The 17,235-nt window shown below is 30.2% G+C and overlaps 2 protein-coding genes and 1 pseudogene across 2 annotated transcripts; 2 read left to right on the plus strand and 1 right to left on the minus strand.

The window, feature by feature from the left end:
* Positions 1-4,169: 4,169 nt before the first annotated feature.
* Positions 4,170-5,526, minus strand: LOC124919927 (annotated as a pseudogene).
* A 6,243-nt stretch (positions 5,527-11,769) lies between these two features.
* On the plus strand, positions 11,770-15,078 carry LOC124919925 (methionyl-tRNA formyltransferase). Its single transcript, XM_047460291.1, has 11 exons — positions 11,770-12,092; positions 12,180-12,242; positions 12,362-12,496; positions 12,656-12,758; positions 12,844-12,914; positions 13,018-13,122; positions 13,282-13,315; positions 13,415-13,515; positions 14,194-14,256; positions 14,344-14,553; positions 14,719-15,078. Exons 1-11 carry the CDS (start codon positions 11,958-11,960, stop codon positions 14,830-14,832), a joined length of 1,134 nt encoding a protein of 377 aa, XP_047316247.1. The 5' UTR covers positions 11,770-11,957; the 3' UTR covers positions 14,833-15,078.
* Positions 15,079-15,414: 336 nt separating this feature from the next.
* On the plus strand, positions 15,415-16,648 carry LOC124919931 (heavy metal-associated isoprenylated plant protein 21-like). The gene is made up of 3 exons (XM_047460297.1): positions 15,415-15,903; positions 15,985-16,060; positions 16,139-16,648. The coding sequence occupies exons 1-3, from the start codon at positions 15,829-15,831 to the stop codon at positions 16,423-16,425; spliced, it is 438 nt and encodes a 145-aa protein (XP_047316253.1). The 5' UTR covers positions 15,415-15,828; the 3' UTR covers positions 16,426-16,648.
* Positions 16,649-17,235: the final 587 nt, after the last annotated feature.

The following is a 17,235-nucleotide window of genomic DNA, read 5'->3' on the forward strand; positions in this document are numbered from 1 at the left end:
AATAAATTGGAAGCAAGGTAAGTATAATCAAACTGTAATTTTTTTAAAACATTTTTGTCTTAACCACTTTTATAAAATAATTATTTCCTTAAAAAATAAACAACTCAATAAAAATTTGTTAAACTTCATTCAGAAAATAAATAAGTATATAATAATAATTACAAATTTTATAACCCATTCAAATAAATTAAATGAATAATAATTCAAAGAAACTAAAAATCAAGCTAGATTATTACATTCAAACAAATAATTAATATAATAATTACAAATTTCACAAAAATAATAAATAAATATTTACCACTTTTTCAAAAGTCCTCTTTATTATATTGTTATGATTATTTTATTTGAACAAGAGCATCGGTAGGATTTTTAATTTTAATTTTTTAGCATGCTTTGTTGAAATATTTTAAATATTTTAACTTAATTAAACATCTTTTCACATTATTTAATATATCAATCAAAATGTAAAAATATATTTTATCATTACAGATTAATACCAGTTTTTATATTTTTTATCAAAAATAAAATAAAAATAAATTATACTTTCTCATTATCACTATCAACCACCCATTATCTATTAAATAATCCACTCCTTAGACTTTTGACCTTTTCTTAATTTGTTTTTGTTCTTTGAGGTTTAAAAATATTTTTTTTTATTAAAGTTTAATTTGGGTTATACGAATGATAAATTCCTTTAAAAACTTTATTAGTTGGTTAGCTTTCAATTCTTCACACTACATAGTTATCATCAAGGTTTCACCATCAGCCACGTCATAAAGTTTGAATATAGATGGAAGGTTTATCATTTTTATTTTTTTAACATATTTTTAAAATTTTATAAAGATATTTAATAGTTTAATACTAAAATTAATAATAAAAAAACAAAATTTTAATATAATTACTAAGTTTGTTTTTATATAAATTTAATGTCTATTTGTAAAGAGTTAAAGAATATATATTTTAATTCTTTTCATGACTATATATCAGAAAGAGGAGTCACCTATACATTTCTAATAACATTTCTATTTTGACATTATACCTTTTAATTATTATTTTTGTTTAATTTAAGAAACTTTAGGAATGTGAAGCCCACTTTAACTTACAACATAAATTAAATATACTTGGCTTGTTACTAAACTACATTATTCATTAATATGAATTAAGTATCTTAAATTAATTTTTTTTTTACATAATTTTATTTATTTTTCAAATAATCTTAACATGTTTTTTAATTAGTTTAATATATTTTTAATTTGTTTGACTTGATTAATATGTTATTATGTTATTATCTGTTTTAACAATTTTTTTATCATTTTAATTTGATTAAGCTATTTTTTACCCATTTAATACATATTTACTTATTTAATATATTTCGATTCAATATTATATATATATATAACACATAGTTATCTCATTTAATATATTTTTGATATACTTAATACGTTTTTAAATCAATTAACACATTTGGATCCATTTACAAGTTTTTGGCCGATTATCTTTTATTAAATGTGTAAAATAAATATTAAAATAAATTAGTTAGTTAAAAGTACCCAATCTAAAAAAAATCATATTAATTTTTTAATTATAATTAATATAAGTAAGCTTTATCTTATATATATATACAGTGGCGGACCCAAAAATATTTTTTCGGGGGGACCAAATACCTAATAACGTAGCATTTTTTGGCTATCAAATAAATGCATTTTTTAATTAAAATTTTACTCGATAATTACATAAAAATACTAATAAGCACAATTACTAAATTATTCTTGTCCATGAGTTGGTACAAAAGAAGACAAATATCTTCATTACGTTGACTATATCAATCAATCAATTCAAGAAAATTTCCTTTATTTGATGAACTACTTGACTCATCATGTCCTCGAAAAGGTAATCCTTGCCTCAATAGAAAGCGTGTTACATCAAATATTGTCGTTAAACATGTGTGATAATTTATTTCTATATCACGACCATGTGTACGTAAAATGTTTCTCACGTTATGTCTTTGATCTTAAAATGATTCAAATTGAATTCTAGCTTCATTATGACAACTATTTGAAGTTCTCGTATGACGATTGAATCTTTCTAATGCTCTTTTCCAATTTTTGTACTCATCTCCTATAAATGTATCATCTACGTTTTTTCTATTTAAAGGTTTGAAAAGATAACACCAAAATCAAAATGATGCATCTTTTGATATGCTATATTCTAACCATGTATATTTGATCAGTAACATTAGACTCATTAGTAGGCTCATTAATTGATTGAGAAGACTCATGCTGTTCATGTGATGTAGAAGTACAAATTCGTTTATAGAACATCTTCATTATTCTATATCCTACATAAAATAAATGATTAAAAATAAATATGTGTCACAACCCCTAAATAAAATCTAACAAATATATTTATTTGTTGAAATAATTTAAAATTAATTTAAAATTAAGAAATATAAAATAATATTTTACCCTAAGTAATTTGTATTATTAATTATATTAAAATTAATAAAATATATATATATATAAATAAATTATAATATAAATGTAGTTTTAAAATAAATAATAATATTATATGATTTTTATTATTTTATATTTTAACTTATATAAATAAATGTTATTTATATATTAACTAAAATTTGTATAAAATAAAATATTAATAATAATTACTTGTATTTTAGAAAATATTTTTTTTTGTATAAAATAAAATATTAATAATAATTACTTTAATAAAATTATATTTGAAATTAGAATACTATAATTATGAATTAGTTTTTTTAATAATAATTACTTTAATAAAATTATATTTGAAATTAGAATATTCTAATTATGAATTAGTTTTTTTTATTAATTTTTATAAAAGGAAGGGTTAGTTTATTATAAATATTAGAAAATAGTGTTAGTATAAAATAAAGTTATAATTAAAGAAATGTTAGAGGCAGGGTGATCAAACCCGACCTCTACTATACATTCCAGCTCCAAAACCACTCCGGCAAAGCTTTATTTGATAAATATATATATAATATCTTAAAAGTTTTACCCTGGTTGGGGAGGCCCGGGGCCTTGTAGGTCCGCCACTATATATATATATTATAATTTTATTAATATTATTTATTTTAAGTCAAAATTATGATTTAAAATAAATTTGAAAATATCTGCATTTTTTTAGAAAATAACTTACAATATTTTTATTTTTTTAACATAATCATTTGTGGAGAAAAATAAATATTAATTTCAATCTATTCAAAATTTTAAAAAGAAATAAATTAATTAAATCCGAAAAGTAAATAAAAGATCTCTATGCATGACTATCTTGTACTTTGGGACAAATAAGCAGGCAATTTATTGAGGATAACCAAATCTTGAATTTTATTTGATTTCTGATAAACATAGTATATCATAACCCTCACTGATTTGTAAACAATGGCATTTTATAATTTAAAAGTATATTTTTTTTTTATCAGGGACTTATAGAATAGTATTAGTACGACGACACCTAACAAGACAATACAATACGTCTTATTTTATTTTTTTTTTCTTATTAAAAAGAAGAATTCCCACATGTTTAGTCTGGAAAGTCACTTCATTATGTATTTTTTAATATGGAAGAATGTCAATTTTTATTTATAAAATTGAAATGAGGTGTCAAATTTATTTATAAAGTTATAAAATTCTATTTATGTATATAAACTTGTCAAAATGTGTCAAAATTATTTAACATAACGGAATACCTCAAACGGCGTTAAGTTTTTATCCACGTAGATATTTATTTTTTATATTTTTTTAACCTATTTTTTACATTTCAAGCCGACCTTCTTTTTCTATTTAATATATAAAATTAAATAAATAAAATTTTACTTCTTCTACCCATTATCATGGTGGCCCACGTGGATAAAAAGTTAACTCCGTTTGAAACATTCCATTATGTTAAATAATTTTGACACATTTTGAGTCTTTGACAAGTTTGTATACATAAATAAAATTTTATAACTTTTTAAAATAAATTTGACACCTCCTTCCAACTTTATAAATAAAATTGACATTCTTCCCATTTTTTATTAATAGAAAAAGCCGACAAAATTCGTAAACAAATCGCATATTATAAGTTTAATAACCCAAAATACAACCACTCACAATCAAAAGTTGCACCCCACAAACATATACAATTCAAAACAAAAACAATTCAAATGCATAATAAGCAATTACAGATCACAATTTTTTTAGGTAGATTTGATCGTATTGGCAATATCAATTACGAAACGGAATCTCACATCGGCTTTGGCAAGGCGCTCCATGGCCGTGTTAACGTAATCAGTCGAAATGAGCTCGATATCAGCTGTTATCCCATGCTTAGCTGCAAAATCAAGCATCTCTTGCGTCTCCTTCATTCCACCTATGCAACTCCCACCAACTATTTTCCTACCTATCATTTTCATATTTTTAGCAAGATAAATTATTTTAACTTAAAACGTTTTAAATATATTCTTACCCATTAAAAGTGGAAAGACGTGAAGTTCAAGAGGCTTATCCAGTGCACCAACTATGATAAGCTTCCCTTGAGTCTTCAACAAACCAATCAAAGGCAAGATCGCATGGGAAGTTGAAACGGTATCGAGAACACCGTCCATACTTCCCATAGCTGTCTTCATTTCCTCCGGATCACTACTCACCAAAAACGAGTCAGCTCCAAGTCGATTCAACGCATCCGCCTTCTTCCCCGGCGAGGTACTAATCACAGTCACATTCAACCCAAAAGCTTTCGCAAACTTAACCGCCATATGTCCTAATCCACCCAATCCAACCACACCCAACCTCATTCCAACCTTATCCAACCCGAAATGCTTCAGGGAACTGTAGGTAGTTATTCCGGCACAGAGTAGAGGAGCACATGCGTCTAGAGCCATGCCATTGGGAATCTTAACCACGTAATGCTCGTTCACCACCATGATATCGGAATAACCACCGTATGTGGGGTGGCCATCGAAATCTAAGGAGTTGTAAATGAGAACCATCTTGGGACAGTAATTCTCGAGATCTTCAACGCAACTGTCGCAGGATTTGCAGGAACCGACCATGCATCCGACTCCTATTTTGTCTCCGACATTGAATCTCTCTACCTTATCTCCTATCTCTGTCACTTCGCCCACAACTTCATGTCTGTCATAGCATACATTTAATTTTTTAATATTGGATTAACATTGGAATGATCGATTGATTGAATGAATGAACGAATGATTGATTACCCAGGAACCATGGGGAAGATGCTGTTTCCCCAATCGTTTCTGATTTGATGAAGATCGGAGTGACAAATGCCACAATAGAGCACTTTGAACTTCACATCTTTCTCTCCGGTGGCTCTGCAAACATCATGAGTTTAATTAATTAGAGGACATGCATATATATTTGATGAAATTGGTGATCATTAACTAATTAACCTAATGGAGAAGTTGAAAGGAGAGAGGATGCCAGATGTGTCTCTGGAAGCTAAGCCAAAGGCCTTAACAGGGTGTTGTTCTTCTGGTGATTTCGCCATTGAAGGTTCAAGTAAGATCTGCTCAGTGCTTAATTTGGTACTTGAACAAATATATACATACAAATGTGATATATTTGAGTAGAGTGAAGAAAGGTTGCATATATATATATACATACATATGTGAGTAGAGTGAGGTCAGTGATTAGGTGGACGTAATTTTCTTGGAGCTTGTTAAAGAGGTTTTTTTTTTTTTGATTTAGTCAATAATATTTTGTTTTTGTTAAGGGTAAATTCGGATTGAAGTTTTTTTTAAAGAAACTAATGATTAATCAGACTTTTTTTCTTCTAAAAAGACTAAAAGTTATTCATATATAAAAATAAAATATAATCTAATTAGTTTAAGTTATTTAAGACAAACCAAAAAATTAAAAAATAAGTTATTTATTTTTTAATTTATTACATTATTAGGATATATTTATTTATTTAAAATTTAATATTTTAAAAATAAAGTTAGAGTATTTTTTTATTATATATTTTTTTAATTAAGAAGAATTAAGTTTATACGTATTCTAAAGTCATTCTAAAGTCATGACTCCTTATTCTAATATTTTATTTAATGAAATAAGTGATTCAATTATTATATATATATATATATAAATAATATGAGAATTGTTACAATATATAAAGAGTTTATTAAAAAATTAAATAAATTTTAGAAAAATATCTATCAAACTAACTCTTAAAACAAATAAAGGTATATATTTTACTTTTTTATGTTTTATATTTAAATTATAAAAGTTTATTTTTTTTTAAAAAAAATATCAATAAAAATGAAAAAGAATATTAATATTTTATTTGTGATTTTGATTTTTGATTGACAAATAATTCAAATTAACTGTTTATTATCACGGGTTACCATTGATTGATTGATAGCTAGCTTTAAAGTTTATAAACTAATATTAATCTTATCTTACTTTAATTTTAATTTAAAATACTTTTAAATAAATATTTAATTTTTGATTTTTAAATATGATTTTTAATATTTGAGTTATTCTAAATTGAGACTAATAATTAATTAATTATTAAGTTGTATCACAAAATGAATTTACTTGGAAGTTGGAACACAATTTCGGAATTGGTGTTGGGTTTAGACAAATTTTGTTTTTTAATTTACTTAAATATTATATATTTTTTTAATATCTTATTGGGTATTAATTTAAATGAAGTAATATTTTTTTAGTTATTATATATTAATAAATTTAATAACATTTTGACAATTCTATTTTAGATAAAAATATGTACAATTATTTATTTATTTCTCTTCTATACTTTTTTCTCATATTTACACATTGCAGTCAAAGTAAATAATTAGTAACTTATAACAATCAATACTCATTATTAAGAATCTCCAACTAGGGTTTCTAATCTCCAGTATTGAACATACTTTTGAGTATATTATAATTTCGCAAATTTTATGGAATTTTGAGACATTGAATGTGATGTTTAATTTTTTTTTTATTTTATTTTTTTTTGGTGGTTGTAGTTCTTTTGTTATTTTATTTATTTTTTTAAATAATTTATGACAAATTATATTATAAAGTGAATGAATCTGTTTGTAGGGGTTTAGAGATAAGTTCAAAATAATTATATTTTAATGGAGTTATTATTATTGTTTATACCAATTTAATAAGTAAAAAATAATCCCAATAATATTTAAAATAGTTTGAACTTATTTTAACATTCTTTTCAAGCAATTTAATTGAATACATATTTATTTTTGTTTAGTATTAAAAAAATGTCTCATGTTTTCTTAAAATAAAAAATGGTGACAAGCCTTTTTGTCACAAAAACACAAATCAATAAGCTATTAAAATAAAATTTTGAATTAATAAAATAATTTCATCCTTTATAAAAAAAAAAGTGCAAATTAATCATTAACTTGAAGATAATTCGTAATGACTATACAATGGTCATTTAATTTTTCACATTGATGGAGCTTCTAGACTAATATAATCATACACTAGAAAAATTTCCTATACAGATAAAAATAAAAAATAAATTAAATTAAAAAACTATAATAATATATATTTAAAATTCTTAATAAATCACGAATAAAATATTTTCATTTCACATTTTATTCATTTCGGTAAAATAACTTATTTTCTTACATATTTCATCACATATTTTTTCCGAATGAACCTTTCATCTCGTGACTTTACACTTTCACTTTGTCAATCAAATATATTCATATTTTTTAATATTTAGCATCGTGACCTCACACTTTGGTCAATCAAATATTTGATTTAGATTTGTTTAACCATTTTCAATTGATACCGACCTACCTCGGTAAACCACATCCTAATCACACTTGGTTAAAGGTTGTACTTATTATGTTTGGTTGCAAGTTCTAAACATACATATAACATTTTTAATTTTATTTTTAACCGTTTTAATTTTATGGGAGGGTCAACCCAATCCGACCCAAGCATCCATTTACACTCACATATATATCTAAATTAACCGCAGATCTCAACTCGGCAATCTAGACACTTTAAAAATTAAGCATCATTTTATATATATATATATATATATATATATATATATATATATATATATATATATATATATATATATATATATTAGTTAGTTAAAAAGTTGAACTTTGAACTTATATTGTTAAAATGTCTCACGTACATTAAATTTGATATTGAATTTAAAATATAAAGTGTTGTTAGCCTAGTTAGTTAAAAAATTGTCCTTGTTTTGTTAGGTTGCACGTTTGAAACATACATATAACATTTTTAATTATATTTTTTAACCGTTTTAAGTTTATAGGCGGGTCAACTCACAATCCGACTCAAGTATCCATTTAATCTCACATATATATATCCAAATTAACCACAGTTCTCGACCTAACAATCCGAACACTTTAAAAATTAAGCATCACTCAAGCATTCATTTACTCTCACATATATATTCAAATTAACCACAACTATCGACCCGGCAATCCGGACACTTTAAAAATTAAGCATCATTATATATATAGATATAGATTAGTTAAAAAGTTGAACTTATATTGTTAAAATGTTCCGTGTTCATCAAATTTAGTGTTAAATTTAAAATATAAAGTGTTGTTACCTAGTTTGTTAAAGGGTTGTACTTGTTTTGATAGAAATCTTGTTAGGGATTTAAATCACTTTCTATTCTTCACAAACCCTTGCAAACTCTTGAACGATTCAAGTGCGAAAACGTTTAATAAGGTTTGAAGTTAAGAACCAAAGAATGAGAAGATGATAGAATGAAAATAACACAAGAGTTGTTTATGGATGTTCGGAGCAAAATCTTCTACGTCACCCCTTCTTCCAACCACCGAAAGGATTCACTATACGTTTCTTAGAATCAAATACAGTTGCACGACTAGCTCACTATTGAACAGAACAGACTCTGTTCAACTTACAGTATATTTAAAAATATCACTCAGCTAGACAATACTTTAATTCTATCTCTCTCTCTTGATAAACACACAGTAAAGCAAGAAAGCAATTCGTTCGTGTTCAATAATTGTTAGATTAATATCTCTCTGTAATTCCAGCAATTGTGTCCAGTTGTTCTTCCGTTGTCCTTAAAGATCTTTAAATAGAGAGCAGGTACCAACGATCGAATCTTCTATAATGACACGTGACTAACTTCCATTGGAACGCCTCCATAGCACACAACAAACTCTGAGCACCAAGATCGTGGCCGTACCAATCTGGTAGTGCGCCAAATATTCTTTTAGGATATTTCTGCAAGAAACAAGTAGTGGGAAGAATATTTGCTTAGGTGGCATTAGATGATTGGTTGCAACTGGCTGTCGTACTGATATGCACTAGAAAGTGGAGCAGAAGTAGCATACAGCTAGTTGATCGTGGGTAGATGGATGCTAGCTTCAAGCAACTACTTAAGCATGACATTAGACGTTTTTCACTTAGACGACCTCGTCTAATGAAATTAGACGCCCACGTCTAATAGCAGGATCCATTAGACCACCTGGTCTAATGGGATTAGACGGTACGTCTAATTATGGTTCCCTTCAGACTAATCTGAAGGAGTTAGACTGCACGTTTAACTCTCATATGTTAGACGACACGTCTAATTACGTCTCTCTTCAGACTAATCTAAAGGAGTTAGACTGCACGTCTAACTCTCATCTGTTAGACGACACGTCTAATTACGTCTTCCTTCAGACTAATCTGAAGGAGTTAGACTGCACGTCTAACTCTCATCTGTTAGACGACACGTCTAACTACGTCTCCCTTCAGACTAATCTGAAGGAGTTAGAATGCACGTCTAACTCTCATCTGTTAGACGACACGTCTAACTACGTCTCCGTTAGACTACACGTTTAACTACGTTCGTTAGACTGTACGTCTGTCTAACTACGTATCTGTTAGATTGCACGTCTAACTACGTCTGTTAGATTGCACGTCTAACTATGTTCATTAGACTGCATGTCTAACTACGTATGTTAGACTGCACGTCTAACTACGTATCTGTTAGACTGCACGTCTAACTACGTCTATTAGACTGCACGTCTAACTACGTTTGTTAGACTGCACGTCTAACTACGTATCTGTTAGACTGCACGTCTAACTACGTATCCGTTAGACTGCACTTCTAACTACGTCTGTAAGACTGCACGTCTAACTAAGTTCGTTGGACTGCACGTCTAACTACGTATCCGTTAGACTGTACGTCTAACTATGTCTGTTAGACTGCACTTCTAACTACGTTCGTTAGACTGCACGTCTAACTACGTATCCGTTAAAACTGCATGTTTAACTACGTCTGTTAGACTGCACGTCTAACTACGTATCCGTTAGACTGCACGTCTAACTACGTCTGTTAGACTGCACGTTTAACTACGTCTGTTAGACTGCACGTCTAACTACATTCGTTAGACTACACGTCTAATTACGTATCCGTTAGACTGTACGTCTAACTACATCTGTTAGACTGCACGTCTAACTACATTCGTTTGACTGCACGTCTAATTACGTGTCCGTTATACTACACGTCTAACTCAATGTGTCTAATAGCCAATCAATCTAATGAGTCTCATTCAGACTTAGTCTAATATAACATGTTTTCGATACACCTGCACCAAAAAACAATTAGACGGCTTAATTTAAGTTTTATACCAACACATCATCAAAATTCCATTAGTCAAAATACTTTGACCCAACAATTTCACCTTTTTGATGATGATGTTAAAACTTTACATAGATAACAGATTATATGAATAATGCAATAGATAAACACATAAAAACATTGAAATGTCAGGAATATTTTTCAACAGAAAATATAAAAACACCTTTCAAAAACATTAATATTCAAAAACATCCAAAAACATCAAAAGATCAAAACAACATCGAAAGATTCTTCCTTCCCCCTAAGTCTAAGGGTAATCTCCCTTTGTTCCTTTCTTTCTTCCCCCTTTTTAACATCATCTGTGAAGCGAATCAACACCTGACTCTAGGGCTAAAGTTAGAGCCGAGTTGAGCTCGTCCCTGTTTCTCTTCTTCGATCTGAGTCTATTCACCCTAAGAACATAATCGACAACCTTCTGGTTGTTCAGGATTTTGGAAGAGGAGGCATGAAACTCATGACCATGTTCATCAAGAAGACAACAAAAGAAAGCGCAAAGAGGAGTGTCATAGCCGAAGATCTTTTTCCGGGAGCAGATCATTTTGACTGGGTTGTTGAATAGGAATTTCGACCAGTTGATGGTTACACCCCTTGTGATGGCCACCATTATTTCAAAGACTTTCGTACAGTAGATGTAAGAGGAGTCTTTTGCAAGGAGGGATTTGGAGATAATGTCGTTGAGTAGGGCATACTCAACTTTCAAGAAGTTACTCTTCCCGTGATACTCAATACTTCAGAGGTTTGATCTGAAAAGACATGCATCATTTCAGACAGAATCTCATTTGAAGAAAAGGAAACTCATGGATTCCTTCGGTTGGGAGTCTGAAGAACAAGCCGAATGTTTCTTCAGTGAAGCAGATGTCTTTACCAAGTACATTTGTACGAATGTATTTACTGTGGTAAAAGCTAGCGGATTCGAAGAACTCGAACAGCTTGTTCGTGATAGATGCAGCGAGGGCGAAGAAACTTCTTCAGCGAGTAATTATATTTTAATGGAGTTATTATTATTAAAAAAAAAAGTAGTTGAAAACCGTTTACCCATCATTTTTATCGGAGTATTGAATTGGGTTGTGGTATAACCCGAACCGCAACATGCTGTAGACAGGAGAGGACAACAGAAGGATTGGTCAAAACCTTTCGTCTCTCCTGCAGACTCATTCGATTATCATCTTCTCACTATTTATTATCTTTGAAGAATCGAGCTTTAAGTTTGGGGAAATAGATTGTGTCAAGAAATGGAGTAGGATCATTAGCAGTCAGAATAAGCCGCCATTAGCAATTTGGAAGTCAATTCTTTCAGTAGAATGTTATTGACATCAACAGCTTCCATGCTTCGACGCTTTACCTGTTTTAATGCAGCCGTCAATTCTTCTCCTGCACTAAACCATCCTCTTTCTCTTCCCACTAGAAAAAAACTAGTCTTTCTTGGCTCTCCTCAGGTACACCTTACTCACCTCACCCCACTTCACATTTGAATGTAAAGATACAGAAATGTTGTTACTTGTATTCAACTGTTCATATTCTAGGTTTCTGCATCTGTTCTCGACGATCTTCTCGATGCTTCATCTGCCTCTGACTCTCAATTTGAGGTACATTCTTGTTCTTAGTCTAAGCTTGGATCTGATAAATGTGAGGTTATATATGAGAGAGCTGGTTTGAACCATAATAACTAGGTATAAAGACTCAATCACTAACAAATGCTTTCTAGGTTGCAGCAATTGTTACTCAACCACCTTCGGGAAGAGATAGGGGAAGAAAAGTGATGCCTTCTCCAGTTGCTCAACGAGCTCTTGACAGAGGCTTTTCATCTGATTTGATTCTTACCCCTCAACGAGCTGGTGAGGTAACAACACTACATTTTGTTTCCAAAGAGTTACTAGATTTCTACATAAATGTTTCTCTTCTTGTTTTATAAATGCTGGTTGCTGGCTGAGTGTAATTCACATGCCTATGATTTATATGTCGAGTATGTTTTTTTAATTCTTGGATTTTGTTCTGTTAGGACTCGTTTTTGTCGGACTTGAAAGCTCTGGAGGCAGACCTTTGCATTACAGCAGCGTATGGCAATATTCTACCCAGCAAGTTTCTGAAGATTCCTTCACTGGGTTAGTGCAAGAGCATATGATGATATGTAATTTACATTATGTTTACTCTAATTTTTATACCACTGGGTTGAATTATATGTATTAGGTACTGTGAATATTCATCCAAGCTTGCTACCTTTATACCGTGGAGCTGCTCCTGTTCAAAGGGCTTTGCAGGTTCCATTCCATCCCCAAAAGACAATTTTATTTAATTTTTAGATTACTTTCTATGTTGTTTGGATTCTGAGGTACGTAATAATGAACAACTATGTTATACTAGGATGGGATAAAAGAAACAGGAGTATCATTGGCATTCACAGTCAGAGCTTTGGATTCTGGACCTGTCATTGCTTGGGAAAGAATGGAAATTGACGATGAAATAAAGGTGAGTATAATCTGTATTTAGATTCAGTGTCCAGTTTTCAGGTACTTTAAGAGAAAACAAAGTCTTATTCACAAGATGCAGATTATTCGAACAACATTTTCATGCATGCTGCCGGAAATAATGATGTTATGTTTATTTTCTTCTTTAATCTTGATGCAGGCACCAGATTTGCTTGAGCGGTTATTTTCTCAAGGTGTTATATTGCTCTTTCTTTTTTGTGTTTATATTTGAAATCATCCCACTGTCTGTTTTCTCATAATAATAACTAGTTAGACTCATATATGGTGGGCAGGATCTAAACTTCTAATAAGTGAGCTCCCCTCAATATTTGATGGATCGGCAAGTGTAAAAGCCAGACCCCAAGATGACTCTAAAGCAAGCTTGGCACCAAAGGTTACTCTTTTGCTTATCAACAATATGATTATATTTTTGTTTACAAGTCACTCAAAAGATACACAACATTTTATTGTTATTTCAAAGTTAAAAGTTTGTATTAATAAAGTGTCGAGAATTCCTCAGAATTGTCAAACTATCTAATCCTAGTTTCATATCATCATTCAAAAGTAGTATCTGACCTTATACATAAATTTATGAAGTTGCGTCTTACATTCTTTTTTGTTTGTTTCTCATTGTCTTCATTTCTATGATTAGCATCTTCCACATGCTTCTCGTAATATTCTTTATTTGTCCTGTCATTATTAACTTTTCAACTTGATACTAAATACAGTTTTCATGAAAAAATGATGACTCCTCCCTCTATAGATAAACTTGAAACCATGAGAATCTGAAAGAGGAATATATAAACTATTTCTATTATGCATAACCTTTTAGGCTGTTAAGGTTACTTTAGATAACATATTAGAATTTTATGTAGAATTGTAGAAATTTGAAGTGAGTTTTTTCTTCATATATTGAATTGGTGAAACTATTACAATGGTAGGTAAATTAATAGGACAGGGAGAATGAAACTAAATAAATAATAGGCATAAATGAGGCCAGCTTGATATTTCCACAAGAATAGAATAGTAGAGGCCAAAAGGGGGCTATTTTTTGACATTTTAGGTAATGCAGATTAGTCAGGAGGAGTCGTGGCTTTCATTCAATGAAGATGATGCAAGAGTGTTGCATAACAAGGTGAACATTTTGACAAACCTTCACATGTTGTTTATTATCATGACATATTTACATTTAGCAGAAACATAACACTTCTGCTTCTTCTAGGTTCGAGCATTTTCAGGATGGCCCGGGACAAGAACAAGATTAGAAGTTATGGATGGAAACAACAAAAGCAACAGTGTTCTAGACCTCAAAATTATCACAACAAGAGTTTGGGGTGGCGAGGGGCACCTTCTTTCCGGTCTTGAAGCGGATAATGTGACCTTTATTAAGGGCGCCTTGGTATTCCCCTGTGCAGGAGGTACAGCTCTTGAGGTGAGCTGTCAAGAAACTGTATCTATTTTATATTAAGGGACTTACAATCATGATGTGTTATATTCTACTCTTCAAAGATTCTTGCCAGAATCAAATCACATGGCTAGTAATGCTCATTAAGTTTAGTTTTAGTTCATGATGATGATATATATAAACTTTGATCAGGTATTGGAGATTCAGGTTCCTGGTAAGAAAGCTGTAAGTGGTGCTGCTTTCTGGAATGGTTTGCGTGGTCAACAGCTCAAGATATGTTGTCAAAGAGAAGCTAAGCTAAGCTAGCTTTATTGCTCTAATAGTAATAATGGTAATGAAACAATAATGATTGATGAAGCTTTAGGAGGTGATGGTCTTTAGTACTAATTGAAAACCCAAATTAAAAGAAAAAAAAAAGGGAAAATGATGATGGGATTAGTTTCAAATTGAAGAACACCTACTTTTAGCTTTTGGAAGAATCAAGCTAGCCTAGCTTAGTTTAGCTATCTAGCTAGCTTGATCATGAATGAAAGTTTCTGCATGCTTTTGTTATATGTATGGAATAATTATACTAATAATAATCAAAAGAAATATATACTAAAAAGCAAAGCCCCCCACTCTCCTTGAACCAAATTAAAAGTGCTACCATATGAAGCCATTTGGCACCATTTGTTTTTTCTTTTTTGAACGGCTGAAACATGTAAATTAAGGGTTGAACTTGTACCAGGTTTATTTTCGGGTGGCTAACATGACTCTCCACAGCCATGAGAACTGTTAGTGAGAATCGAATATTTGACTTATTGTCTTTTAGATAAAACTCTTGTCATTTGAGCTACCCGGTGAGTTTTTAGTTTTGTAAGTTTAATGGATTATGTACCAATCTAAAGTTGAATGGCCAATTTGAACTTTTTAATAAAAGAGTGTTCCATTCTTTCATATAAAATCAATTCAAAAGAATCTGCAATGTTATCTTTTTCTAATAGCCAAAAAAAAAAAGTAGGTATTTGGTATTCTTTTGTGGTGAGCCAAAAGTAAAATTGATTCTTCTATTTTGCGCTAAAAGTTAAAACTAGTTTAATTTAAAAACAATTAAAGAATATTTTCATAGAATTATTATTATCTCTGAAAAAAAAAACTAAATGTTCAAACATTTTTACACTCAAATGAATCATGGAAAGTGGGTATATATAGTGAAGGCTGTCAAGTACATTCATTTCGTTCACTCTTCATTACATTTTCTGAAATCTGAAAAGAAGAAAATCAAGAACTCTAAACCACCAACCAAGCCTTGAAGAAGAAGATATGGGGGCTCTGGACTGCCTGGCAATCTGGTGCAACGTGAGAATCACAAGTAGAAAAAGAAGAAAACCGATGCAGGTATTCATCATCATCATCATCATAATCTAAGTAAGTATATATATAATCTATTTAATTAATTGCATGAATGCATGTTTTCAGACTGTTGAAATCAAAGTAAAAATGGACTGTGATGGCTGCGAAAGAAAAGTTAAGAATGCTGTATCATCCATGAGAGGTGATCTAGATTTGTTTGTCATTTATAAATATTGGGTTTTGTTTGATTGTGATATAATATATATATTTGGTTATATAGGTGTGAAGACAGTTGAAATGAACAGAAAACAGAGCAAAGTGAGTGTTCATGGTCAAGTAGATCCAAACAAGGTGCTGAAAAGAGTGAAAAGAACAGGAAAAAAGGCTGAGTTTTGGCCTTATGTTCCTCATAATGTCATGTATTATCCTTCTGCTCCTCAGGTCTACGATAAAAGAGCCCCAGCTGGTCATGTTCGCTACGTTCAGCCCCAGCCAAATGTCTCCGAACATGAAAAGATGGCCACTTTCTTTAGCGATGACAACCCTAATGCCTGTTCTATTATGTGACTCATGACCCACGCCGATCTATTTTTACATTTTTACTATCGAATTTGAGCAGTACTATATATATGGGCGAATTTTACAACTTTTATCTCAATAATTACAAATGATTCTACTCAGCTATTACTACAATAAAGTCTGTCTTTTGAGCTTTCTGCATTATTAAGCCTCATTTGTTAATAAAAAGAGAGAATATAATAAGACTGCTGATTATTGGCAATTGCCTTCCAACATGTTTTCTTTGCACTTCCTTGTTTGGTTGTATCACTATATTTTCATAGTTTCCATGCATGCTTCCCCAATTTTTGTGATGTTTGTTCTTACTGGAAACGAAGGTTCAAGAAAAATGAGAGTTAGTGGAGCGAGAATTAGATTCTTTCTCGTCTCTCGAAGGAGGTGGGCAGAATATGGTCAAATTACAAAGCAAGTTTTTTCACGCAAAAGAAGTAGCTTTGTCCACTTATTTGTTCCACTTTTAAAGTGATACGGAAAAATCTTTGATACGGATGAAAATGAGTTGGATATACATTGGTCGTAGCATTAAAAACTAATTGTGTTTTAGTAATTGTTTATATATGTAGAAACTATCAAGGCATCTTGATTTTTTAAATAACAAATGATAATTCAATTAAAATGATGTTTTATTGATGGGTTGTGGTAGGGTTCCAAAAAAAAGATGGGAATTGGAATATTTTTATTGACAGCATCAACTTTGGATCCTTTGCCTTTTGCTTTTGAGAGGGTGAAGCTACTTTAAATTTTCTTCATATCAAAGTAATAGAGAGAAAAATAATGTTTTAACTACTTCATTTAATT

This window comes from Impatiens glandulifera, chromosome 1, assembly GCF_907164915.1.
Source record: "Impatiens glandulifera chromosome 1, dImpGla2.1, whole genome shotgun sequence".
Taxonomy (NCBI): Eukaryota; Viridiplantae; Streptophyta; class Magnoliopsida; order Ericales; family Balsaminaceae; genus Impatiens; species Impatiens glandulifera.